This window comes from Heliangelus exortis, chromosome 23 (assembly GCF_036169615.1).
Source record: "Heliangelus exortis chromosome 23, bHelExo1.hap1, whole genome shotgun sequence".
NCBI lineage: Eukaryota > Metazoa > Chordata > Aves > Apodiformes > Trochilidae > Heliangelus > Heliangelus exortis.
Genome location: NC_092444.1, coordinates 1,412,258 through 1,439,121, shown reverse-complemented (window position 1 = coordinate 1,439,121; position 26,864 = coordinate 1,412,258). Strand labels below are relative to the sequence as shown.

General features: G+C 53.3%; 1 protein-coding gene across 3 annotated transcripts; it reads left to right on the top strand.

The window, feature by feature from the left end:
• Positions 1-10,581: 10,581 nt before the first annotated feature.
• Positions 10,582-26,636, top strand: WNT4 (Wnt family member 4). Of its 3 annotated transcripts, none has more exons than XM_071767192.1 (5): positions 10,582-10,939; positions 21,619-21,854; positions 24,654-24,785; positions 25,317-25,459; positions 25,989-26,636. In XM_071767192.1, exons 1-5 carry the CDS (start codon positions 10,863-10,865, stop codon positions 26,454-26,456), a joined length of 1,056 nt encoding a protein of 351 aa, XP_071623293.1. In that variant the 5' UTR covers positions 10,582-10,862; the 3' UTR covers positions 26,457-26,636. The 3 variants fall into 3 exon arrangements, with proteins under 3 accessions (XP_071623293.1, XP_071623292.1, XP_071623291.1); XM_071767191.1 differs by lacking the exon at positions 10,582-10,939 and adding an exon at positions 12,588-12,871 and having other exon boundaries at positions 24,696-24,785; XM_071767190.1 differs by lacking the exon at positions 10,582-10,939 and adding an exon at positions 12,588-12,871.
• The last annotated feature ends 228 nt before the right edge of the window (positions 26,637-26,864 follow it).

Below are 26,864 nucleotides of genomic sequence, written 5' to 3'. Positions count from 1 at the left end.
GCCACTGAGTCAGCCCCACGGGCCCACGCTGGTGGCTGGTGGCCACGTCCAGTTCCACGGGGCTGTGTCCCCCTCTAGTGGCGTGTCCCATCCAGCACGCTCCTGGGCACTGGGGTGAGCGTGGTCACCACCAGCTCTGAGACCTTGGCCACTCTCCAGAGGTCCTGCACTGGTTGGCAGCATGGTCAGGCCCGAGGTGCACAAAAGGGACCTCCAAGAAAAAAGTGTTGTTGTTGTTGTTGTCCTGCCTCCCTCTGCCATGGCAGGACAGGGAATGGTTGGGCCATCCAAGCACGCAGGACATTCCCTCCCCTTCAGACCATTCCAGACTAAAAAGGATGGAGAATGGCTTGGCCAAACAGGACAAGGTTCATGCCAGTCACAGGTAGCAGAGTTTCTAATGACTCCCCTGCCTCATATGAAGGGAGATTTTTTTTAAAGGGCTGGGAGGATTAAGTGGAATTCCCTCCTGCCAGCTGCTGCCTGCGGGTAAGAGCTGAGTTACGGCCAACCGTGGAGCCTGAGGATTCCTCCTCACCACAACCAGGACATGGCAGCCCTGCAAACCTGAACGGCCCCAATGGCTCTGGTTTCATATTCCCCACATCCATAGCATGACCACAGGCCAGGACTGAAACTTTTTGCCTTGCTGGTCCTGAAAAACCCAGGAGGTCCAGCTCCCCAACAGCTGCGTGCGTGCCGTGGGACCCAAGCTCTCCTGGCTTTCCTAAACATCTCATGTTGGTTTTGCTTGATTCAGTTCAGCAACAGCACTTGGTTCCCTGCTTCATGTTTCCATAGATACCTGATAAGCAGCCCTGGTGTGCTCAGGGAGAAGAACTGTGGTTTATCAGGCCAGGGTTCCCTTTGGTGGGAGGGCAGACCCACTCCTGAGCACCCCCAGTGCTAGGACAGATGTCCCCAAGAGCTGATGGGACACCCTGGGAATCTGCTGAGCAGGGATTGGGATGAATCCTTAAAAGTGCAGCTCACCAAAAGTGTGTTCTGATGTCTTTCTAAACTGAGGTCCCAAATCAAGGAGTCCTGGTACACCTGAATTTCTTCTGCTGTGGGTGCTGCAGGCTCTGCTAGCACTCACTCTGAGGTTCTTGCCATCATCTAAATATTTCCCAGTTTTCTTGAAAACTAGGGATTTCCCCAACTGACAGAATCAGTTTACTGAAAAATGAAGAAATAAAAAAAATTATATATATATATAAAAAAAAAAGCACTTTAGGGAGGAAAAAAAAAATAATACAAACTTTTGTGTATTTTTGTGCTGGTTTCAGCAGGCCTGGGGCCAGGCACACTGGCCACTCTGTACTGTTCATCTCAGCTTGGCAGAAAGCCAGAGAGATGGTTAAACATCTTCCCTTTGGCTTTCCCTCCGTGCCAGATGTGCCCCAAGGTATTTCCTGAGTCATGCAACATTTCTGGGCTGCATGAAGCCTGTCACTTTGTACAGAGCTTCTAGGAGGGAAGATGAGCCATACATCAATATCAGCATTTACAGCTGGGAGTCCTTGGAGGCCTCTGAGTCACTCATGACTCCACTGATGAATTCTGGCAGGACTGATGAGGTCTGGGACAGGACCTCTGTGGGGCTGGGCAGCCTGGCTTTGCTGCTGTAATTTCCCCTTTTGACAAAATGCCTCAAATCAGCAAATGCTCCAGCAAATTTCACTTTGAGTCCTCCCCTTACATGGGCTGCCAGGGATGAATTCACTTCAGCCCCTCACCCAAAAAAAAAAAAAAAAAAAAAAAATCCAGTCTTGAGAACTTTCATGGACTTCTCAACAGCTTCACCAAGCATTGCCACAGGCTCTGGAGAGATGGGGTGACCACCTGCTGAAGAGGCCAGGATTTCTCTATAAATTAAGAAATTTATAGAGTTGGCACCCACTTTTAAGATGGTTCCACTTCAGGAAGATGTGTTGGAGCCTTTGTGGCAATCTGCAAGGTGAGTTTCTGGCCTTTGTGGGATGGGGCATCCTACAGAGCACGGCAAGGGGCTTGTCTGAGGAGCTCAAAGGGGCCCAGGGCACAAGTAATGCCCTCCAGGCTCTCAGATATTTCAGAGCCCACTGCATCCCCAGGGCATTCCTTCTCTCCACGGGTTCTGCCATTTCTCCCTCCCCGGGGGAAGAATAGGGTCCTGTGGGGGGAAGGAACCCACCAGTGTCCAAACCACAGGAGACTGAAGAATCCCTTGGGAGGAGGAATGTGGCTGCTGGCTCACAGCTTCAGTCTCCAGATCATTTCCAGCATCATTTCCCTTGATGCTGACCATGTCCTTCAAAAAATAGCTGTGTCAAGGAGCTCCTCTCCCCATGGCTTCCCTCCTCCTGAGCCACTGCTTACCCAAAGGTGATGCCAAGCTCTGCCTCCTCCACTTTCTCTGCTTGGTTTCTGTGCTGTTTCTTCTGGGTTTGGGGATCAAGAGCACCTCTGTCCCTGTGTCCCTAGCCCCAGAACACTGTCCTATATCTGCCTTCCTCATGCCGACCCTTACAGGGCTCCTGCATCTTAGCACTCAGTGGCCCATCCTGTGGCTACAGGTTCTTGTGGTCCTGGTAGCCCAGGGTGCTCTGTGTGCATCCAGGACACAAAGGCCAAGTGTCAAGTGACCCTTTTTGCTGGGAGAGGGGTCTAGGAGCCCTGGAAACAGTGCCCAGATCCCTCTCATCCCCCTCAGCCGTCCTTTCACTGGTTTTTGCCCAGAAACCCCTCTGGAATTACTCTGGAGCTACAGCTCCCCTTCTAAGGACAGGATCTTGCCCCACTATCCATCACCTCCTGGTTCCTGGGTGTAAGGAGCACAGATACCTGGGCAGCACAAACTGGCATTAGAATCTCCTCCTCATTTGCTTTCAGCCTCCTTCAAGGCCTCCTGGATCCTTCCACCTTCCCATGGCTCATCCCCCAAGCACATGGAGTTTCCCCTCTCCTTCCTCCAGCAATCCCATTCCTTCTGATCCCCTTTCTGATCCCCTCTCCTCCCCAGATTTCCTGTGCCTGAGCCACCCTTCATTTCCCCATTCCCCTGGCTCTGCTGTGTTTCCATCCCATCCCTTGGCTCTTATTCTGCAAGAAATCCCAGTGCTGCAGCCAGAATCCCAGAATCTTTCCCAGAAATGGCAGGCAGCCAGCAGGTGCCTGGGTGGGACTGATTTCTCATCTCCTGACCCGTACAACACTTCCCTGACTTCAAGCTGAGTTCACAAATAAATAAAGAAATAAAAATAAAATTTAAAAAACCTAAAAAAGAAGTAAGTATATATATATTTGTGTGTGTGAATATTCACAGGTCTAAGAGATGGAAGTCCCCACTGCCAGTGCTCACCCCAACTGCCTCATTCGTGGTGATTTCTACTACAAGAATTTTCAGATCACCTCTGTCCCAAGGCTCTAGAACCCCTCTAAATTCAATATGCAAACCAATCCATGTCTAACTGGCAGCCTCTCTCCCATCTCTCTCTGGTCTATGCACTTTTGAACCTCTGATTTGCAAACCCCTATTTTTGCAGGGTCCACAGAAAATAACTCATCAACCTGAAGCCTTTGGGGAGGCTGCCCTGCCCCAGGAAAGTTTTTCACTTCTCAAACTGAAGCAGGTTGGAAACCACTGACCAGAAGTTTGGGGATCCTGGGGAACATCTGAGCTGATTCAGAGGCTCTGCACTTCTGGTCCTGAAATGCTACTAGCAGAGTGTTGACTTTACTTGGGATGGACACTGCTATATTGATGGGAGAAGGAAGTACCAAGCAAGAAAAAAAAAAAAAAATAAAAGATGAAGTAAATATTTGCCAGGTGGGATAATAAATCCGAAGCACAGGGGTTGCTTTGCTATATCCAGGCCACTGGGTAAACCAAGATACTGCCTTCCCTTTATTTCAATTAGCTGCAAGTAATTTGCTTAGATATTCAGGGTAATGTGTAACCAAGATGTTCTGAGGGCTGTTCCCAGCCTATGGCTACAGAACCTGACACCTCTGAGTGATGTGGAACATTTTTAGCCTTTGCTGGAGGCAAAACCAAGAGTCAGACACTGTGACCCCAGTTCTTCCCCAGATTGCTGGGATGGTTTCTGCAGGGTCCCTGCCCATGGGGGTGGGAGCAGGGGGTCTGGAGGCTTCCCAGCCCCCCAGGGGAGCAAAGGGGGGGTCCTGCAATCCACACCATGAACCCTGGCAAAAATCAGCCAGTGGCAGCACAGAAAATCCACCAACCCCCCCATGTTTCTGAGCACAAAGTGATTTTTAGTAGGTGGAAGCCCAGCAGCTGCCTTCACCCATCTGCATTCAGCAGCTTTTTTGTCCCTTCTTCTGTGCACTTCTGTAGAGCCATAAAACTCAGCCTTTTCTCCCCTGCCACAGACGTTTCAAGCTTCACTGATTAGATTTGCATTGTATGTAGCTGGCTATTAAAGTCAAGCATTTACAGTCCTTCCAGTTTTGCAGGATAATTTCAGAAGCAACAGCCCCAAAGAAACCCTTTGCTGGAGTTGAATAACCCAATTGGTACAAATATTTTTGCAAAAATCTGAATTGTTCTGATTTCTGCGTGGCTCCCCTTCCTTCCTAAGAATAATTGTGCCAAATCCTCCAAGTCACAGGGTAAACACAGTGGTTTCACTTTTTTATAACAAAGTATAGATTTTTCACTGCTGTGTCACCAGGTCTCTCACTCGCCTTTGTCTGTGAAAAGCTTTGTTTGTTTCCATCATTTTACCACCATATTTATCTATAAATGTGCTGCACAGCTGAGGGGATTTTACTGTCTCTTACATTTCCTGCCCTGTTGTTTAATAAGTTAGTTCTGAAAAGAAATAAAATAAGAAGTTTCCTGCTAGAAGAGAAAATCCAAGTGAAGAGCCCCAGATAGCCCAGCACTGCTGTGCAAGCTTCATTCTTGAGGAGTGTCAGGAGAAACAAGGATTGGAATATGGAATCAGGTTCAATTTTCTGTTGTGTTTTGGAAATAAGGGGGACTCCAAGTTGGGCTGAGTGCAGGAACCTGTCCCTTAGTTCTCCCCCAAAGCCCAGCATCCTTCTTCCAAGCCAAGAAACAACTCCTGCACCTTCATCAGCCTGAAGAAGTTGTAAAAGTTGTAAAAAAATCCCAACACCTTGCTCTATTTGCCTCTTTAAGGCTCCATTAAACACAGGCCCAGCTCTCAAGATGCTGCTGCTCATATCTCAGGTTCCTGTGTCCCCCACCTTATGGATGCAGATTGTCCCTTAAGCCAACAGAAGAGATGGTTCAGCAGATCTTGGGACCTCCTGGAGGGAAAATATTGTCCCCATTTGAAGCATTCTCCACACAGAGAAGGGGAAGATGACTTGATGGCCTCCAGACTTAACCATGCTCTGCCATAAGGCTGAGGTCTCATTATTTGTTATCAGCCAAAGACAGGAAAAAACCTCCATTCCCTTCCTCATGGGCCATGCAGCCTCCAAAGGGTTTTGTCAAGGCAGCTCCACAGCCCCTTTGCTGAAGAAAAGAGGGGGAATTCTGTATGGAGAAGGCACACACATGGAGCAGGCAGTGACTTTGGCCCTGGACCTCTCCACTGGCACAGACAAGCTCACTTGTCTCTGTCTCTGCTGCCCCAGAAAGCATCTTGGACTCTCCATCCAGGCTCCAGTGTGCAGGTTTTTTTCTCCCCACCTGAGATTTAGAGGCTATTTTAAGACTAGCATTTTATTCATCATCTGTAGGCCCAATAACCCACTCAGCAGCTGTCTTTTCTATTCCTTTCCTCCTCTGGGTTTGTGTCCCCAACAAAACAGGCCAGGGAATGGTGGCACAGAGGGTAAAATGCTAGGGATGGGTGAGGAACCATGTAGATAATCCCAAACCAAAGATTCCTTGTTTTATCCCATTCCTTGTGACATCCCCCTGGAAGTTTGCCTGGCCACTGCCTGCTGAATGCAACTTGGCTGGACCAAAGTCACACCAGCAAGAGAAAAAACAGGTTGGGTGGTGCCAGGAGGGAGCTGGAGCAAGGCAAGTCCCCACAACCTCCTTTTAAAACAGTCACACGTGGGAAGAGAGGTGTGGACATCACTCCAGCTGAGCACCTGGCTGTAGGTACCACCACCTGGAGGGCATCTCCTCTGCCATGTGCTGAGTGTGATGATAGCTCCTCCACAAATGATGAATGCTCAGAGGTGTTCACCCCTGCCTGGAGCTTTCCTGGCAATCTCCAGTCTAGAAGCCCCTTTGCAATCCTGGTAACCACCAGGATTTGTTTCAGAAGTGCTCCCATCTGTTTGGCTTGGACAGCACCCAGGTGAGTGGTGAAGTCAGTTGTGATGAATTTTAAACCCTGGAGGCTGGAATCATGATATAATCTCCTTTGAAGCTAGCACGAGCCAGGAGCCAATTCATTCACAGCCCCGTGAAAAATAATATATTTGGCTGGTGGAAAACTTGGTTCTTTCCACAATGCTATGGTTTGAAAGCATTCACCATACTCAGGGATGCTCCGAAGTTCCCTCATGTTCAGCACCCACAAATTCACCCTGGACACTCATTTTTCTCGGGGAAACCTCCATGGTGTGCTCAGAAGCAAAGACCTTTAATCCCAAGCCACTCAGCTTTATTTTTTCCAGTGCCATCTTTGACAATAAACCCCGAGGAGTGAATTTTTCCAGCCTGGGCACCAGGTTCCAGGTGATGGCAAGGGCAGAGGTGTTGGGACTGGACGTCTGTGCCTGCGGTTTCTGGAGAGGCCCACAAATAAATGCACCTCCCTGGACATGCCTGACGAAGTTCCCTGCAACCCACACAGAGCTAAAAGTTTCCTGTTGCAGCTTAAAAAGGGACTGGCTTGATTTTGTGGTGCCCATTGTGTTGTATTTAGCTGGCCAGGTGAGCATGGGTTATGGCAACCACTCACTTGCTGTTTATAAGACACCGGACACAGTTCTTTTGTCAGAGCAATTTTCATCCTTGCAAAGCTGCTTCTGTTGGGGAACTGCACTCCTAGACAGCACCTTCTCTGAGCTGCCATCGCACTGCTCTGAAATGTTTGGATAGTTTGAAATAAATTTCATCAGAAAAACCACAGGTTTCTATAAAGGAGTACAATTGTCCTGTGTTTTCTGGCATGGAGGCTCTCAGAACAGCTTCTCCTTTCTCCAGAGCAGGATTAATACATGTGCTGTTGCTAAGTGTCCCATATTTACGTCCCATTAAGTTCAAAACAGAATTTATTTCTATTCGGCAACCACCGCAGCCTCAGATTCACCCAGGGGTTTTGCTTCCCTCTTTCTCCCAGCTCTTCTCCCCATCACCCAGCTGGGACCACCATCCAGATTCCAGCCTGGCCCACTTTCCCTCTCATTTGGTAGCCCCAAGGGCATCAGAAAGTCAAATCTGTAAAATATGTCTGTGCCTAATGGCACTGCTCAGACCCAGGGATGGAGCAAGAGTGCTGCCTGCCTCAACTTACTTTCCAGTCATTGTATTTACACCTCTTCAATCCAGAGTCTGGCTTAGCATCGGTCTCAGAGCTGAAAACTCCTCTCCTGCTCCCATTGCTGGGACCTTTTCCTGGCCTGGGAGGTGGTGGTGGTGATTTCTCTGCAGCCTTTGAACAGAGAAGCACCTGGGCAAGCCTCTGAAAGACTCCTGGGGAGCATTTTGTTCCTCCTCCCGTTCACTGAATTATTTACACATCAAAGGGACTCTTCTTATCTCATGAAGTTTTGCTGCTCATGAAAGCAGCACATGGGCAGCGATCACAAGCCACTCCCAGCAGCACTGGGGCTGTCAGCAGGCACTGAGCCCCAGGACACACCGAGGATGACAAGGACAGGAGAGGGTGGCAGAGCAGGGGCTCCCCTCTGCAGGATGCTCTGCAGCAGTGCCCAAGACCTGGTACCTGATTAAATGCTCTCCTGGCTCTGAGCCTTCCTCTTCCCCATCAGCTGTGCTCTGGAATCTTCGTGGCCATCTGGCAACTTCTGAGTGAGGACCTGGCTTGTAGAGGTACAAGGAGCAGTGTTCCATGGCTGTCTTTGAGATGGGCAGGGGACACCCCCACCCCGTGCTGAGTTCCCATTTCCATGGTCTGTTTACACTCAGCATCTCCTCCAACACAGGTGCTGTAAAATTACCACCCCCCTGCCCACTGTCACCATCTCTGCAGACAGCTCAGGCAGCACTTCCCTGCAGGGTGACTCGCTCCAGATGTGTCTGCACCCCCCTTCCCTCTGGCATGGGCCTCCCATCCCATGGATGCCCCAGCCCCAGAGCATCCCAGGGATGCCACCCCACACTGTGACTGCTGAGGACAGCCTGGCATTCATCCCACTGCACCCATTCCTGCTGGGAATGTTGGGATGTTCCCCTCTGCCAGGCTGGAGAGAGTGGGCTTGAAGGTACTGCAGGAGGAGGTGGAGAAGCTCCATAACCCCTCAGCCAGGGCAGGATCGAGTGTCAAGGCAGGTGTGATGCAAACAGAAAGTGGGAAGTAAAAGGAAGGAGGGAGCAGATGTTTGGGGAAGCATCTCCAGGGGTATTGAAGCCAAGTGCCTGGATATATCCACTGCTGCTGTCAGGATGAGGAGCACAGTGACTGCTTTCCCAAACACCTCCCTGCCCCACCTGACCTGCCCTTAGCACAGGGACATCAAACCAGACCTGGAGCCAGGTGCTGGGAGTGTTCACCATGGGGCAGAGGAGCCTCCTATCAGCCAGAGCACACAAAGCCCAGACAAAAGGACAACCAAACTGTGGCACCTCAGAGATCTTCCAGCTCCTGCCAGCCACCCACCTGCCCTCCTAGCTGAGAGCCACAGGGTGCCCCAAGCCTGCCAGCAGCCTGTCAGCCCTGGCACCAGGAGTGTCTTGGCCAGGGATGCTCCTCAGGCTGCGAGTGTCCATTCCAGCTGGGCTGCCCTGGTCAGGCAGGCAGGAATCTGGGCCCATGCCCACTCCTCCAGCTCCTGTTGAACTCTCTGGTATTTCTCCTAAGGGAGGGGGGGGGATGCCACATCTGAGGCCTAAAAATATGATATTCCCATGGCCCCACGTGGCTCTGGCCAGCCAGCCATGGCTGTCTAACCTCTCATTCCCCTTAGCCTTTCAATTAGATCTTGCCTTCCTGACGACTTCACTCAACACCCTGAGTGATTAGAAGCCAGAAGAAGGCCACGGCTTTGTTTCGAATGATGAGCCAGATTAATCAGCTCCAGTTGCACTGAATTACCCAGTCGGGGCTCCCAGCAACAACCTCTGATTCCCCAGCACAGCAGCCAGCATCCCGCTTCCAACCGGGATAATCGGCGAGGACGTGAAAGCCAGATGAATGAGTAGGTGAGGGTGGGCTGCTGCCTGTCAGGAGCTGGGATATAAGTCAAAGCACTTTGAAATTAAATCCTGGCTTTGACAAGGAACTAATGCAGAGATTTTAAAGTAGGTGTAATACACTCAGACAGGCATGTGTGCAGCCCAGAGCAAGCGGCCGTGCTCTGAATAAGTGTATCCTGTCTACACCAAGAGCAGGAAAAGGGAATTGAAGAGACAAAGGCAATTTTGAATAGCTCCAAACCAGCTTGACAAGATTTTATAGGTGGTAGCAAGAGGTCTTAGTAATGGACCTAACTAATAATAATAATATTGTCAGGAAGAGATTTGGCGTGGGGTTGTTGGCTGCCTGGGATCTTGGATGTCACACGAAGCAGCCATCTCGTGCCACTCCTGGCTTAAAATTAAGCCATTTGTACCCACGTGGAGTGTGGGGCCGTGGTGGAGTGGGGAGGAGACAGAGATCCCCACCACATCTCCTGGCTGAGCGGTCGAGCTGGGCTGCTGGGAGCTCCTGGAATTCCCAAGAGCTTCAGAGGTGACTTTAAGCCTCGGTACTTGCTCAAGCATCACCATCCCCAGGGGCATCCCCCATGTCCCCAATCCAGGGGGCAAAATGCTCTCTGGGGATAGGGGGGGGCAGCCTTGGGGACACACTACGAGGTTTGACAAGCCCGTCCCAGCCGCCGGTCCCAGACGCTACTCCCTCCTGGCAGAAATCCTCCAGCCTCCTCTCCTTGTTCCTGAATTTCCAAATGCCAAAATTATGCAGTTGCTGCGAGACCTCCAGCAGCGGGAACCGGGCGATCCCTCCCGACGGACAGGCGATGCTTGGGCTGCCCCCCCCCAACACGGAGACCCCCGGCAGCCCCGTGCCCCAACCTGAGGGCTCTGCTGTGCCACAGCCCGGTAGAAATTTCCCCCCAAATCATCAAAAACCCCCCTCCCGTCTTCGCGACGCCTCCACCTACCCCTCCAGTCCCAGGGGGAAGCAAACTCCCCTCCTCCCACCCCACGCCCCGACCCCCCAGCACCCACCAACCCCACCCAGGGGGTCCCGCAGGTGGCAGAGAAGCGTCTGCGCGACGAGTAGGTGGGCACAGGGCCCCGGGGAGCTTCCAGAGCCCCCAACCCCGGCCCTCCCCGCCGCCGTCCCGCCCTCGGGGGTGTCCCCGGCGGCGGGTCCCGCCCAGTCAGCGGCGGAGCCGAAGCGGCCCCCGCCCCCGGCCCGCCCCCGGCCCGCCGCTCCATCCCGGGATGGGCCGGCCGAGCTGACAGTCGGGCTCGGCGGCCGCCGCGGGCGCATCCACCGGGCAGCGCCCGCCGCCGCTCCCGCCCGGCGCCCACCTGCGGCGGCGGCTGCCCCGGGGGGGTCGGGGGGGCTGCCGCCGCCGGCTCGGTTCAGCTCGGCTCGGCTCGGCTCGGCTCGGCTCAGCTCAGCTCGGCTCGGCTCGGCTCGGCTCGGCTCGGCTCAGCTCAGCTTCTCGGCTCGGCTTGGCTCGGCTCGGCTCGGCTCGCTTTTCTCCCCCGCCTGCACTCCAGGATGAGCCCGGAGTATTCCCTGCGCTCCTTGCTTCTCATCATCCTCGCCACCTTCTCGGCCAACGCCAGCAACTGGCTGTGAGTAGCCCCGGGGCCAAGGGGGGGTTTGCGGCCGCCGGCACTTGTTGATGCCCCCGGGGGCGGTGGAGCAGGTGCCGCCCGGGGCCGGGACGAACCCCAGCGACGATGCCGCTCGGTACCCAGCGGGGCATCGGGCTGCCCTCTCCATCGGCTCCCCGGTGGTGGCGGGGGGCACAGCCCGGCCCCCCGGGCAGGTGGGCTTGTGGGGATGCCGACCCTCCCCAGTCTCGGGTACGTTCTTGTACCGGGGGAGAAGCTGGTTTGCTGCCCCCCCACCACCCTTTTCTGTGCCGAAGTTACGAGTCCCGACCCCGCCGCGGGGGGAGGGGGTCGGAGGTGGGGGCAGGAGGTCAGAGCAGGGCTGGGGGGTTGTCGAGGCGCCGGTCCGGAGGCACCGGGCCCGTGGAGGGTCTGGCAGGGCTGGAGCAGCCGAGCGAGGCGGCCCCGGAGGTTTGGGGCGGGCAGGGCTGCCCGATCCTCGGACCCCCGTTGCCGGGGGGGGAGGATGGGCGGCTGCGGGGAGGCTGTCGCACGTTGCAGAGGAGCCCGACGACATTGGGAACCTGCTGAACAAACACTGTAATAATGTGCAAGGTAAACAGGGGCAGAAATCGTTCTGGAAAATTCCTGCGTGTTTGCCAAGGCGGTGGGACTGTCTTCTGGGGAGACACCCCCCCCCAGGGCAGAGGGGATGGAGCATGACAGCACCTTCTCGCCTAACTTTGAAAGAAGGTGCTGGTTCTGCTTAATTTATTTCGTCTGGTGGGAGGTGGTGCTTTCCCTGCTCCCGGTGTCACCGGCTGCTGTCAGCTAATTAGTTCCCGGTGCCTGCACCCAGGGCTGGGAACGTGGGCACCCTCCCTATCACCCCCTCAGGCCTCCTTTGGAAAGGGCAGGGAGTCCCCGGGGCCGTCAGCGTGAAAGGTTCTGGGGGGTTGTGCCTCTCCCAACACCTGTACCCAGGTGGGCACAAACACATCCCTGCTCCAGGAGTCCTCTCCTGTCTCTGCAGCCTTTTGCTTGGGCTGCCCGGTGGCTGTGGGTTCTGGAGGATGCTGGGGGAAAGTGCCGGCTCAGCAGATTTCTCCAAGCGTCCTGCCCGTGGGAAAAGGTGCTCGCCCATCCATCGGGAGCTTCCTGGGATGGATGTGTTAACACTCCCCTCCTCCTGTGCCAGATGGAGCGTTGCATCTCCAGCGAGTGGTGGGTGGATCACAGGAGCTATCAAGGTGGTCTTTTAAGCTGTCACGCTTCTGGTGAAGGTATCTTGGGAACTGTGGGAGTGTTTTTCCCCTGCAGAAGGAATGTCCTGCTGATGGGGTGGTGGCAGGTCCCCCGAGCCTAGCAGCACCAGGACGGGCATGGAGAAGTGCCTGGCAAAGGGGGATCTCATGAGGGGGATCAACCAGCATCCCAGCACGGATGGGCAGAGGGGGGACCCCCCAGTCCCTGGTGCTGCAGGCAGCTGGGATGGTGTCAGGGCAGCCTGAGGGTGGTTTTGGGGGGGGGGAACTGTGTGCAGCCACCCGTGCTGGCAAAGAGAGGGGTTGGCGTGGGGGGGCTCGGCCGTGGGAGAGCTGAGGGCTCGTTCCTGCCAAGAGGGGAGGAAAAGCAGATCCATTTCAGTGCCTTTGAAAGGAAGGGGGTCAACTTTTTTTTGATGTTGCAAAGGGGTCGTGATAAAAGGATCGTCCCCCACTCGGCGCTTTTTTATTCTTTGCCTTCGAGATTAAGACAATTCCCATTGTGTGTCTTCTCGCATCAGAAACAAAGGCTGCTGGAGGCAATAAACAGAGTTAGAAGAATCCCAGGAGTTATCAGATATTTGAGGAATGAGCAAGCCTCCTTCATCTTCGCGGAGCCTCGTGCGTGTGGGCGCAGCACTCGGGGCTCGATCCGGCCTCGCCGGGCACATACTTGTGCACATAGGTGTGTGCAAGGGGTGGCAGTGAGCACTGAAGTTTGCTTTTCCAGAAACCTGCTAGATTAGTGATTAAGCTCTGTTGTGACTTCTTTTTTCCTCCCCCCAAAAGCTTCTTTCGACCTGTCCAGACTCGCTTTCCCCCAGCACTTCACAGAGAGACACCACTTGCAACACCTGAGCTGAAGGGTTTCTCTAAGCCTGGCTTTGCAGGGAAGGGCTCGTGTTAGTTCTGCAAATGGTGAACCCTAAGCCACCCCATGGCACAGAAAAAGGGAGATGGTGTGGGTGTCCATCAGGGGGATCACCCTGCTGTAGCCACCATTGAGCTGGAAGGAACTTTGCCAAATCTTTGCATTAAACAGCCCGATCTCTTTCTCTCTTCTCTATCCAGAAAACTTCTGTTCTCTAAATCTGAAGAAATGCTCTGCTTCCCCTTCTCCTGAAAGCCTCAGCCTTGCTCTTCCTCCTGCCTTTGGAGACTCGGAGGGTTTTAAAGCTTTTCCTCCAGCATCTTCAGGCACAGAACTGTAAAATTAAACACAGGGCAATAGTTGGTGCCTTTTAGCTGATTGTGCCCAGTAAAAAGTCCCTCCAAGTTGCTTCTTTATCTCTGGAGGAATCCAGGGACGTGCTTTTTCCAGGGCAGATAGCTGAGTGACTTTCCAAAGCAACTTGCTTTTCCCAGGCTTGAATCAGCTCTCGCACCCACACATGCAGCAGTGTGGTTGAATTTGGAAGCATGTTCTCAGTGGTCCAAAACCATTGCAATGCTGGGGAGGTTTTTGTGGAGGGTTTCAGCCAAAGGAACAACTCTCTGAAGCTGGCGTGGGAGTGCCAGGCTCTGGTCTCAGTGGGAGGTAAGGGGAAAGCAGTTGTTTAGTTCCTCGTGTATTCATTTATTTCTTTGTTTTGGAAGAGGTAGGGGGAGAGGGGAGGGGGATGAGGAAGGTGTGGAAATCCACCTGGAAAGATGAACCAGGAGATGTGCAAAGCAGGGAGTGGATGTAAACCCCCCACTAACTGCATGTGGCACTGGGGCTCATGGTTTGAGTGATGAGAGTCAGTCCTGTGCCTTGGGGTATAACAGGGCAGGGTCCTTTCTGGATGAGCCCCCTGGCTGCCAAGCTATCTGGGAATCATTACAGCCTCTCTCCGTTTTCTTGCAAGGAAAACTGGCTTTGGAGGAGGCTCTCCCTCTGTACACTGGATACTTTGAGATGTGGTTATGCTGCTGCAGAGCAGGGTGTGCCACCAGCAGCTCCCTCTACCCCCTATTTACAGGGGTTTAAAACTTCCGTCTGGGCTTCAGACTTGGCTTAAAGGGCCAGGAGCACAGATGGGCTTTAAAAACCCATAACTCAAAAAGCCCGTGGACTTTTTTTCTTTTTTTTTTTTTTTTTTCTTTTCTTAAAAAAAGAATCTGAGCACTCTGGGAAAGCCTGAAAACCTTGCAAGTGTATGAAGAAGCAGCTGCTCTCTGATAGGAACAAGTTGGGAGGGCTGGGGAGGGAGGGATAAAAAGAATTCAGGTTTCTCTGGCCCCTTCTCATCTGAACACCACAAATGCAAGGCCTGGTTCTCTCTCTGTGCTTATCCCTGCCCACTTTGCAGAGGGGATGTTGCAAGAGCAGCCTGAATGCTCATTTTGTGCCAGTTTGGGTCATTGTGCAATGTGGAGGATTTGGGAAGAAGCGTGCCTGGGTCCATCACTTGCATCTCTGTTTTTAAAACCAGACTTGATTTTTTTTTTTTTTTTCCTCACTTTTCTCTGAGCCTCACTTTATTTAATTTCATACAAGATTCCTTACATTGTCCTTGTGACCCTCCCTTTCCACCTGGCCAGGAACCAGCCCCTTTTCCCAGTGGATGCCATTCTGCCTCTGCTCCAGAGCTGCTCCTGCCCCGCTCCCCTCCCTGTGCTTTGAGTTTTGGGGCAAGATCTTTGGTTCCCCAAGACAAATGATGGGGAATTTCCTTGCTGTGAGGGCTGCTGGGTGCTGGACAAGCAGCTTTCCCTTCTGAGCTCCTGGGCATTGCTCTGGGGATGCTGCAGGGTCAGTGCATGGAACCAGGGACACCCATTCCTTAAGGGCACGGGGTGGCAGAGTGACAGCAGCAGCAGCCATGGGAAATACTTATTAATTGTTATTTATTCAGAAGTCTTGCCCCCTTTTGGCAAAAACCAGCAGTGGAAATAGACTGGCTTTTGGGTTGCATCCTGCAGAGGCCACTGCCAGTCTGGCTGCTGGAATTCCAACTGGTTTGGCTTCTCTCTGAGCTCTGCTCCTGTCTGGCAGGAGGATTTCAGGGCTGTGCTGGCCAGGGCATGGGAGCAATCCTTGCTTTCAGCCTCCTCAGCAGTGACAGGCACCTCTCTCTTTTCCTAAGGAAGCCTCAAATAAAGCTGCACTCCAACTTGTAGTAGCAGAGCCTTATTCTGAGGAGGATGAGCATGAGGGAGATAAACCCACCCCACACTCCAGGCTGTGCAGAATCAGATCAGCTCCAAATACAAGCAGCAGCAAGGAGCAGATTCCTTTTGTTTTTTTGGGTTTTTTTTTTTTTTTTTTTTTTGCAGTGGTTTGCTGTGGCTCCATGAGTCACAACTGGACTTTTGCATTAAAGCAAAAAACTGTTTATGTTTCTCTGCTGAGAGCTACTGTCCTCTCAATTAACTCATCCTTGGGGGTGGAGAAAAAATGCATTCAGGCCATTCATTTGGGCTTTCTTAAATGATGAAATTGCTGAGTAATCCTGGAGGTTAACAGTTTCCAGGAGGTTCTTCCATATTTCCTTACAAGTGCAATGACGCTGGCTCTTAGAATCCTTGGTGATTTTTTTTTTTATTTTTTTTTTTTTTTCTTAAAGCTCAAAAGCCTTGTGAATCCACAAAAATCTGAGTCATCCCAAGCTGCTCAAGTGGCAGAGTCTGCTCTGGGTACAAAGTGAGGTGACTTTTGTTTGGCTCCAGCCCCGTGCCTGTGGGTGACCCCCAGTAGCATCCTCCAGGCTCTCCTGGAGCTGCTGCTGAGGTTTGCAGCTGGGAGGGTGCCCTGCAGGATCTGGCTGACTTGGCAGAACAGGAGCCAGTATTTGTGCTTTCCTGAAATTAATTGGGGAAAAAATTAATTGAGTATCTTGGCTGGTGGAAAGCAGCCTGGGGTCTGTTGCAAGTTGGGCAAGATGGAACTAATCCTGCCACGGAGCTGCAAAGTCTGTTCAAAACTAAAAACTCAGACTTTCTCCAGCTAGCTCTAGCCTAAAGGATGAGGGGAATTCCCCCCCAGCCCAGCTCAGGCTCCTGCACTTGCCTCCTCTTGCAAGAAGGTGCTCCTGTTGTGGCTGAGCCCAGGAGTAGCTTCTCTTGCCTTCTAAAGGGAGATGGAGTCAAGGATGTTTCCTACACATCCCAAGCAGATTTCCAAAACTGGGTGTTGGTCCTGGGGGTCTTCCCAGTTTCCATCCTGGGCTTTCCCCATCACAAAATGAAGATTTTTTTTTTTTTTTTCCCCTGGATGCTCAGAAAGCCAAGCAGCAGCACGAGCTCAAGACCAGGAGCTGGGCCACCTGGCTGTCCCCAGAGGCTCGTGATGGGGCAGGTTGGTCACCACCACTGCTTGTGTGCTCACTAGGAGCACATCCCAGGCACTGTATGGTGTAAGGGCAGGGGCTGGGGTGTGCAGGGGCAATATTTGAGCTGTGGGGTCACCTCCAAGCTCAGGGTCTGTAAGCAGGTAATGGGGAGCATGGCAATGCCTGCTCCTGGGAGGCTGTTTGTTTGGGCAGGTGTTAATTGGAGGTAGAGATTAGGGGGTGAAAAGCTTGGTTTCAGCCAAGGGATGAAAAGTGCAGTAGCTGGGACAGAAAAGGCTGAGCCAGGGAGCTGCTTTTTTTTCCAGGGAGAAACCAGACAGGCTCTCAGATGGTGACTTTGGGAATTCGTAGTTTACACTTGGAAGGAAAAGGCAGGATGTCCAGTGCCAGGAGAGGGCTGCTTGGTCTCTTATCAGGGACATGTCCTGCTGCAGAGCTGCCAGCTGGATAAAGACAACCTTGCAGGTTGCAGGTCTCCAGCAGATCCTGCTCAGAACATGGCCAGGTTGGCAGGGCTGAGCCATGCCAGTGGGTGGGTGGTACCCACAAGCCTGGCCACGCTGGCACAGGTAAAGGGGTGCTAAGCCCAGGGCTCTGCAAGACAGCAAGGGGTCTCTCTGCTCCATCTAGAGCATCCTGTGAGCTGCCAGCCCTGGGATGGCTCCCCGTGGCTACTCTCTGCTTGGTGGAGAGGAAAAGGCAAAGAAGAAAAGGTGATGGCTCCTTGTGGTGCCCACTCAGGACTTGGTTCTCTTCACGTGCATCTCTCTGTCCATCTCCAGGCATTTGTAGGGTTTTTTTCCATCCTAAACAAGCCCTTTCTTCTTCCTCAGAGGAAACCTCTCTGCACAAGACAGTCTCAATCCCAAGTCCAACCCTGAGTCACTGACTGACCGTGTGTCCAGCTACAAGAGGCAGAGATGTGCTGCAGATCTGACTTTGCTGGTTCATGAGGGGAGGTGCAAAGGCTGATGCTCCAAGAGGAGCCTTTTCACAATCCAAGACTTCAACCAGGCTTTTATTCCCCTGGCCAGGCAGGTGTCCCAGGCAGGCTGGGTGTTTGCAGGTGACATCTGACTTCCCAGCATCTCTGAGTGATGTATCCGTGGTACCACGGGCCTGGGTCTGGCTGTTACCATCTTTATGAAAATATTTGCCAAATGAGACAATATAAAGATTTCTCACACTTGGAACTCACTTGTTTGAATAAAAGAAGCACCAGAGATTTCTGCTTTCTCAAGACAGCTTCTCCATCCTATCCTCCCTGACCTGGATTGGGAATTTGTCAATGACTCAAATTTCCACACTTTTCCATGGCAGGGAATTCCCTTCTTTCTCCTGGCTCCATCTGCCAACCACTGTGGCTGTCTTCTTGTTCCTCCTGAAACTGTTACCATCACTTTTATTTCATCAGGGCTTTTTCTCCTCCTTTTAAAAGCTCTCTCTGTTTGAGCTTTCCTCATTTGCAGGGTGGATCCATGGCAGCTGCTTAATTTATGGGGCTTCAATCTTCATCTGTAGATGGAAAAAAAAGGAAAAAAAAAAAAAAGGAAGGGCTTTCCATCAGCTTTGTGTTAAATCAGTGACTTCTGTTAAAAGGGAGCTTGTTCTGTGATTGGCTGTGATTGACTTGGCATAAATGCCAAGCAAGAAGATAACACGTGAACAATCAGCATGGGCAGCAACTGACCCCTCATAAAATTCTTTTCCCAATCTTGGAGAAAGAAGAAAAGCCCTTCTTTGGGCTTGTTGCCACAAGCAGGGCTGTTTCATGACCTAGAGCTCCACAGAGCCATCAGGATGTGATCTGAGGATGGAGATCTGCACCTTGCAGAGGGCAGGACCTGTTGTATTTCCTCCTGCTGTGCCTGTCTGGTTCTGGGGGGGGGTGGGAAACAAAGGCTTTTTCTGTGGTTTCTAGCACCTCAACCCTGGAAAACAAAGTTTGGCTGAAGATGCTCATTAATGAGCAGCCCCTGTGCCACAGCTGGGTTTCCTGGATGACCATGGGATGCTGGGGATGGGTTTGGTACCTTTCTTGGGCTCCCCTCCTTGAGAAACATTCTGTGAACTGCAGCACAGAACCATCTTGGAGTGCTGGGGAGGGCAAAGCACATTTCCCAGCTCTTATCTCCCCCTTCAGCTCCCTCAGAGAGGTGAAAAGAGGTGAGGTGTTCCTGGTCAATGCCCCTGGATATGGTGTGGAGAAAATGCCACGTGAAAGCCTCAGAGCTGCCCTATATTTGACAAAAGTCCTTCCTTGCATCCTGGACTCAACCTCTGGATCCCTTCTGTTTCAGTCAGCAGGGTGGCAGCCTGCCCCCACCAAAAAATACCTTTTTTTGGAAAGCAGAGATGGTGCTCCCAGGGTACAGGAAACTGGAAGGATGCTGCAAGTCTGATGGGGCCACGGCAGCTTAAGGCTCCATCCCTGGGGAGAAGCAAAGATGCATGGGATGAGGAAGGATGATGGCACCCAGAGGAGCTGTCATGGGGAAGGAGGCCAGAGCCCTGTTCTGGAGAGCTTCATCTTATTTGCCTGTCTTACAAAACAAATTACCAGACCTGTTCTTGGAGAGCTGTACCTATCTTTGAAGCATCCTTGGCCTTTGTTTTATCATCCCAAACAGCACTAAATGTATCTTGGGGAGGCCTCTTATCAGGTGCATCTGCTTGGAAAGACTTGAAAGGCTTTTGTCACACTTTTATTCAAGTGTGCTTTGAGTTTTAACTCTCCATTCCCTGGAGAAACCCAAACTGGGAAATGTATGAGAAGAGGAGGTGGTGACCCCACGCTGAGCAGAGCTGGTGGGCACGTGGCTGCTGCACATCCCTCTCCTGCCAAGGTGCCTGCAATGGGCACTGCTGACTCCCTGGCAGGACCAGCTCGTTCCCTGGTAGGTTGGAAGCTGCTTAAGTTGCAGGAGGAGGGGAAAAGCCAAATCAGCACAAGTGGTCAGTACTGGAGGCAGCATCTGGTTTGCTTGGCTTTCAGGCACAAAACATGATTAACCAAACCCCAGTGTTTTGGGATGAGTCTCACCACCCTGCTGGGTGTCAGCTCCCCTCTGCCCAGACTGAAATTAGGGCTCAACAGGGGGGGGACACACGGCTCTCATGGTCACCCTGGCCTTGCTCATCATCAACCATCTTCAAAAAAAAAAACGTGGGTGGTTTGCTGCCTCAGTCCTGGTCGGCTGAGTGCAGTGAGATGTGAGAGCAGCAATTGTCACCCCTGTACCTGGGGCTGCAGGGATGCTCCCTGCATGGTGTGGGGACCAGCAGAAAGGTGAGAGCCCTGGGTTTGGCCACGGGAGGGTTTCCAAGCCAGCAGGGAGCCAGGCATCTGGTCCTCTGCAAGCAGAGCTCTGCCCTTGGAGAAGCAGAAAGATGCTGGCCAGAAAAAAAACCCAAACTTGGCTCTGAAATCCCAGCAGCCTGCCCCTTCCCCAGAGTCCAGAGGCATTGCATCCAGTGTTCTCCAGGCACAAGGAAAGCTGAATGTTTTTGACAGCCAGCCATGCAGACTCCCCACAGACACTGCCAGCCCTGCCAGCTTTCTCACCGTCTCCTCCAGCTCTCCCAGTTGGAAGCCTGAAACCAAGCTGGGGAATAATTCTGCTGATGCACAGAAGAGAAAATCCCGTTCTCTCTTCCTGTGGCAGACTGGCAGGGCTAATGGGAGGAAGAGGCTGTGACAACTCGATTTTGTGGCTGAAGTCAGCAAATCTGGCTCGTAGGATACATGGGAACAGGCAGGGAGCAGGAGCCACTTCTGCACAGTCACTTCTCGGAGGCAAGCAGGGCTTCAAAGGAAAAATCCTTAGCAGGATGTTGCAACTCAGGAGGAGGAGGAAAAAAAAACCAAGCAAACAAAAATAAAACAAAAAAAAAAAAAAAACCCCACAATCTCTGTAGGGCTGGGAAATGCAGAGTCAAGGAATGAGGTTTCCAAAAAGCTTTTTGCTCAGTGTTCACATCTCTTGGTGCAGATGAGGCAGCAATGTGAGCTGAGGCTGGTGATTCCTGAGGAGATGAAATTTTGGTGCAGACATCAGTTTTGCCTCTCCAGTGCAGGAGGGGATCCCTGCCCCATGGCAGACAGGGCTCCACCAGTGGCAGTGTCACTTCAAGTGGGTACCAGCAGCCACAGGAGGGAGGGAGGTTCAGCAAGACACGTGCCAGAATCTGGGGTTATCCAACAGCCTGACTGAGCTGTGCTGCTCTATCTCAGAACCCCAAAGGCTGGGCAGGATGGAGCTGAGCACCCACACACACAGAGATCATCATGGATTGGGTTACTGGGATGTGCAAGGGGGGACCGTGGTGGCCATGGGGAGCTGCCAAGAGCTCACATGGTACTTGCTCCAAAAGGGGCAGCTCCCCTCTCCCTCCAGTCCCTCAAAAGCAGCTCTTAGACTCCTCCTGCTGAGGATGCAGTGGTGGAAAGCAGAGCACGTGGTCACCTCCAAGACCTCCTGGCCCATGTTCATGGTTTGAGCTGGTGGAGGAGGTGACCAGCATGTCCAGTTTTGCCCACCCCAGTCTCCTGACTTTGTCCTCTCCACTTCGTGCCCTGCTTGGATCCCAAGTGACAGGAAACCTGGCAGGTCCCAGAGGCCATCCCTGCCTGCTGGGGGCTGGGGGAGCTAAAAGCAGGCTCCAGAAGGGAAGTGGTTTGGAGGGCAGTGTTTGTCAGTGGTGAACACACAGCCATGCTGTGGCAGCTGGAGCTGGCAGCCAAGCGCCTGTCCTGCTTGTTTTGGCTGACTTCAGGGACCTCTGGCTTTTCCTAGTAGCACTTGGATGTGCTGGTACTCCGGAGACCTGACCAGGCACATTCAGACAACACTGAAAATATCTCCCTTGCAGGCAACAGAGGCAAAGGGGAGCCAGCAGCCGGGCTCCCCAAGAGAGAGGAGGCTGGGCTGAAAAGAGAGGATTGTTTTGCTCGGTCTCGCTCTCCGACAGCCAAAAATGCATCCCGTGCAGTAGGCAGGTTTAATTTGACCCTGAGATGGGTACCAGGTCTCAGCTCTGGAGGGGATGAGGCCAAGCATCCTCGCTGGCTGTGGTGCAGGGGGTCCCAGCTGAACAGGGGTTCCTCCTGCTCCCCCAGCCCTCGCCTCCTAACCGGGTGCACCGGCTGTCGTTGCAGGTACCTGGCAAAGCTGTCCTCGGTGGGGAGCATCTCTGAGGAGGAGACCTGTGAGAAGCTGAAGGGCTTGATCCAACGCCAGGTGCAGATGTGCAAGAGGAACCTGGAAGTGATGGACTCGGTGAGGCGTGGGGCCCAGCTGGCCATCGAGGAGTGCCAGTACCAGTTCCGCAACCGGCGCTGGAACTGCTCCACGCTGGACACCCTGCCTGTCTTTGGCAAGGTGGTCACACAAGGTGAGCCGTGGGGACACGTGTCTGGGTGCTGCTGTGGCAAGGGGGTGGCTACCACAAGCAGTTCTGGGGGCTGCCCCCGAGGCAGTAGGAAATGAAGCAGTGTTGGGTCTTCCTGGGGCTCCTCTGGCTGCACATCCAGATCTTTGCAGTTTGTCAGCTGCTGGGTGCTTCCTCACCCAAAGCTTTTCACGACCAGGATGGAAGCACCAGCCTGGGGGATCCAGAGAGTCCAGACCTATTAGAATCATAGAATAATTTGAGTTGGAAGGGACCTCTAAAGCTCACCCAGTCCAACCCCCCTGCAGACAGCAGGGACACCCTCATTTAGATCAGGATTCTCAGAGCCTCCTCAAGCCTCACCGTGAATATCTCCAGGGATGAGGCTTCAACCACCTCCCTGGGCAGCCTCTTCCATTTTTCCACCACTTCCATGGTACAGAACTTTCTCCTAACAACCAGTCTAAACCTCCTCTAATTTAAAACCATTGCCCCTCATCCTGTCACTCCAGCCTCTTGCAAAGAGTCCCTCTCCAGCCTTCCTGTAAGGTCCCTATTGGGCCTCCCAGGAGCCTTTTTTTCCTCCAGCTCCCATTAGAAGGACACGACAAGATCCAGAAGGGCCTTTCAGTCCCCCTGTGCTCTCATCCCTGCCCCATCAAGCCCAGGATCTCCACTCCACAAAGCTGCAGCTGCAGCAGGGTGACTGGGGCTGGACTGGCAGGATGCTCTCCAGCAGAGCTGTCTGTGGGCCAGCCCTGAGGACAGCCCTCTGCTGCTCACTGCGAGTAAAACCAGCAGCACAGGACCTTGGGAGGACATCACCACCACCCCCCAGCACCCACCATCACCCCCCATCATCACCCAGCAGGGGCTTTCTGGCTAGGGCAGCCCCCAGCCCTTCTGACCCATCCCAGAGACACAGGGCTGTGATGAAAGCAAACAAGGACCCAGAGCATCAGGGTGAGAAAACAGAGGAAAAAGCCCCTCTGCAACCCCTGGTAGACCACTGAAGTGGCCCTTGGCCTCCCCTCAGATGTTACTTGAATCTCTGATGCTTCCCATTGCTTCTCATTCCAGGACCCACAGACCCAATCCTTCCCCACCCCCACTCCTCATTTGGCTTTCCTCCCCTCACACAGGGGTGAAGATCTCTCCTTGTGAAGGTTCAGGGACTGGAAATACCAGAAATACCAGAAACTAAAAGTCTTCTCTTTTTTAGGCAGCCACAGCACAAACCCAACTAACACGATCCTACTATTAACCTCGATTAACTTGGAGCTGGTTCAGTCTGGGTGCTGGCTGGGTCCTCCCCAGCCTCTGCTGCCCAGCCCAGGTTACAGATTGGCCACCAAAGTCTGGGCTGTGACCACCAGAGTAGCTGCTTTCCATCTGCCTGAGGAGCCAGGGTGATGTCTGCTCCCCTGTCACCTTCACCCCTAGCACGGGGCTGCCCCAAATGCCAACTCCCCCCTGGCAGACAGAATCTGCATCCTGTGGGACACAGACTGCCCTTTTCTGCCCAGGAATGTCCCAACTTTCATAAACAAGCTCTTCCTAACCTTGTGGCAGGAGATAGGCAGACACAAGATTTGGGCAGGGGCTGAAGGCTGGGGACCAGTGGGGTTTTTTTCTCCACTTTGGGAGCAGGGTGGGGTTTTGCAGGGTGGTTTGGGACGTGCTGGGAGCTACAGGACCCTGTGTGAGAGGCTGGTGAGGATCTGCAGCTGGGTATGGTCCTGGATGTGGAAAGCAGACAATTATTGTGGATGCAGGAGGGATTTCATGGCAGAGGTGCCCTGCAAGCACCAGACAAGACAGTTTCTCCATATCATCTTCCCACATTGGCCACCAAAGTCTGGGCTGTGACCACCAGAGTAGCTGCTTTCCATCTGCCTGAGGAGGCAGGGTGATGTCTGCTCCCCTGTAACCCTCACCCCTAGCACGGGGCTGCCCCAAATGCCAACCCCCCCCTGGCAGAACAGCTCTTCCCACATTGGCAGTTCATCCTTTTCACAGAATCCCAGAATCATTTGGGTTGGAAAGGACCTCAGAGCTCATCAAGTCCAACCCTTGATCCACTCCCCCCGTGGTTCCCAGCCCATGGCACTGAGTGCCACATCCAGGCTCTTTTGAAATATCTCCAGGGATGGAGAATCCACCCCTTCCCTGGGCAGCCCATTCCAATGTCTGATCACCCTCTCTGTAAGGAATTTTTTCCTAATATCCAACCTAATATCTAACCTAACCCTCCCCTGGCAGAGCTGAAGCCCATGGCTTCTTGTCTTACTGGTAGCTACTTGGGAGATGAGACCCCCCCCTTGGCTCCAACCTCCTTTCAGGGAGTTGTAGAGAGTTTCATCTCCCTCATTGCCAGGTGATGATCACTTTTCTGTCCCTTTCATGTTTCCAACCTTGCAGAGCAGCTCCCTGATCCTTCACTCTTGCACTTCAGGTCTCCCAGTGCTGCAGACACTCCCAGTGCTGAGGTGGCTCTGCTGAGACTGGTGCAGGCTTAGCCAAAGCCAGCAGCATCCCTGGGAGTGGGGAGGGTGGGTGTGTGAAGTCCCCCAGCTTGGGAGGAAGAGCTGGAGCAAAGGCCTTGACTTCAGAGCTCTGCCCAGCACGTTTTGCCCAGAGACACTTTTCACACCAGCTTTTCAAGGGGCTCCACGTGCAACACCAGGGCGAGGAGGGACGAGGAGCAGAGCCCCACGCAATGGCCCGCCGAGGGGGCTGCAGCCCCTCCAGAGAGCCCTCTCAGCCTTGCCCTGTTTCCCACCATGGTTTGTGCTGTTGCAGGGACCCGGGAGGCAGCCTTTGTCTATGCCATCTCTTCGGCAGGGGTGGCCTTTGCAGTGACCCGAGCCTGCAGCAGCGGAGAGCTGGACAAGTGCGGCTGTGACCGCACGGTGCAGGGGGGCAGCCCGCAGGGTAAGCAGGGGGCAGGGGGTGGGACAGGGCAGCTGAGCAGGGGTGCTGGGTGGGACAGGCATGGGAATGCCCACTCAAGCAAAAAAACCAAAAAAAAAAACCAAAAAAGAAAAAACCAAACCCCCTCCTGTTAGTCCACGTGAGCGCATCGCCCATGTGGCACGGAAAGCATCCGAATCCTGGGATGTCAGGTTGGAAGGGACCTCAAGGATCACCTGATCCATATATATACATATTTATATATATAAACAATATAAAATACTGTTTATATGAGATGCCTCAGCGTCCTCTCAAGCTGAGACTTCAAACTTTCAAAAGTGGAGGAATCCACCACTTCCCCTGGGAGACCATTCCAAAGTCTGACTGTTCTCATCTGTCCACGTTTCCCCCCTCCAGCCTCCCCACTGCCCCGGGCAGCCCAGCCCAGCCAAACAGAGACCTGGGGGGGGTGCCAAGTGTATTTTGGCAAGAGCAGGGCTGGAGAGGCTGGGCAGTGGCTGTCACCTGGCTCATCCATGCTCTCTGCCTTAGGCTTCCAGTGGTCGGGCTGCTCCGATAACATCGCCTACGGCGTGGCGTTCTCACAGTCCTTTGTTGACGTCCGGGAGAGGAGCAAAGGGGCTTCTTCCAACAGAGCATTAATGAACCTCCACAACAACGAGGCAGGCAGGAAGGTAATGGTGAGGGGGAAACCTGGGCAGCTCGGGTGCATCCTGTTGGAGAATGTTGGAGAATGTTCCCAAATGTTCCCGAATGTTCCCAAAAAGGTAGGGGGTGTGACCCCTTTTGCCGTGCCCGACCCCACGTTTGAGGGGCCAATTAGATCGGCCCATACTGCTGTGCTGCCTGCACCAGGGATTTGCTGTGCTACAGGTAAACACCCCGGGTGTCCAATAAAACCTTGTGTTGTTGTGTGGTGGCCAGGGTGTGGTCACAGAAACACTATATAAGTGAAAGGTACTGCGCAATAAAGCAGCAGCTTGTTTACCAACCATATTGGTTGCGTTAGTTTTCCCTCACCGCTTCCCAGCAGCATCCCAGCTGGGTTCCACAGCCACAGCTTGAGCCTCTTTGGCTTCCTTTGATCCCATCAACACCCGAATATCACTGCACGGCCCTTCCCGCTCCCACCCGCGGCACCCTCCTCGCTGCGTCCATCCTGAGGGGAGCCTCCCGCCTCGTTTCCTGTGTCTGTTCCTCCAGGCCATCCTCAACAACATGCGGGTGGAATGCAAGTGCCACGGCGTGTCCGGCTCCTGCGAGTTCAAGACCTGCTGGAAAGCCATGCCCCCCTTCCGCAAAGTGGGCAACATCCTGAAGGAGAAATTCGACGGCGCCACCGAGGTCGAGCAGAGCGAGATCGGCTCCACCAAGGTCCTGGTGCCCAAAAACTCTCAGTTCAAGCCCCACACGGATGAGGACCTCGTCTACCTGGACTCCAGCCCTGATTTCTGTGACCACGACCTGAAGAACGGGGTGCTGGGCACCAGCGGGAGGCAGTGCAACAAAACCTCCAAGGCCATCGATGGCTGCGAGCTGATGTGCTGCGGCCGCGGCTTTCACACGGACGAGGTGGAGGTGGTGGAAAGGTGCAGCTGCAAATTCCACTGGTGTTGCTCTGTCAAGTGCAAACCCTGCCATCGGATGGTGGAAATCCACACGTGCCGGTGATGCGAGGAGGGGAGCAGCCATCCCTCCTCCTGACTGACCGTGCTGCTCCCTTGCCCCCACGGCCTGGGGCAGGACTGGGGAAGGAACCCAGATGCTGCAGGGAGAGAGCGCAGCTCTTGACAGAGACAGAGCCCCAGAGATTTTAAAGAGAAAAAAAAAATATTTAAAGTTTTGAAAAATCGGTCATTGTTGGCTTTTTTTTTTTTTTTTTTTTTTTTTTTAATTTTGTTTTGTTGGCTTGCTTTGTTTATTGCTGAAGCCAGAGCACCTGGGTGTCCTGTGCCAGCAGGGACACTGCTCTTGGTGGCTGGCTGGGGACCTGCAGGGTGCCTACAGTCATCGGGTGAGCTCCTGCTGACTTGGGAGCATTGCAAAGGGGAGGTGTTTAAGCCGAGGCTGGCATTAGGC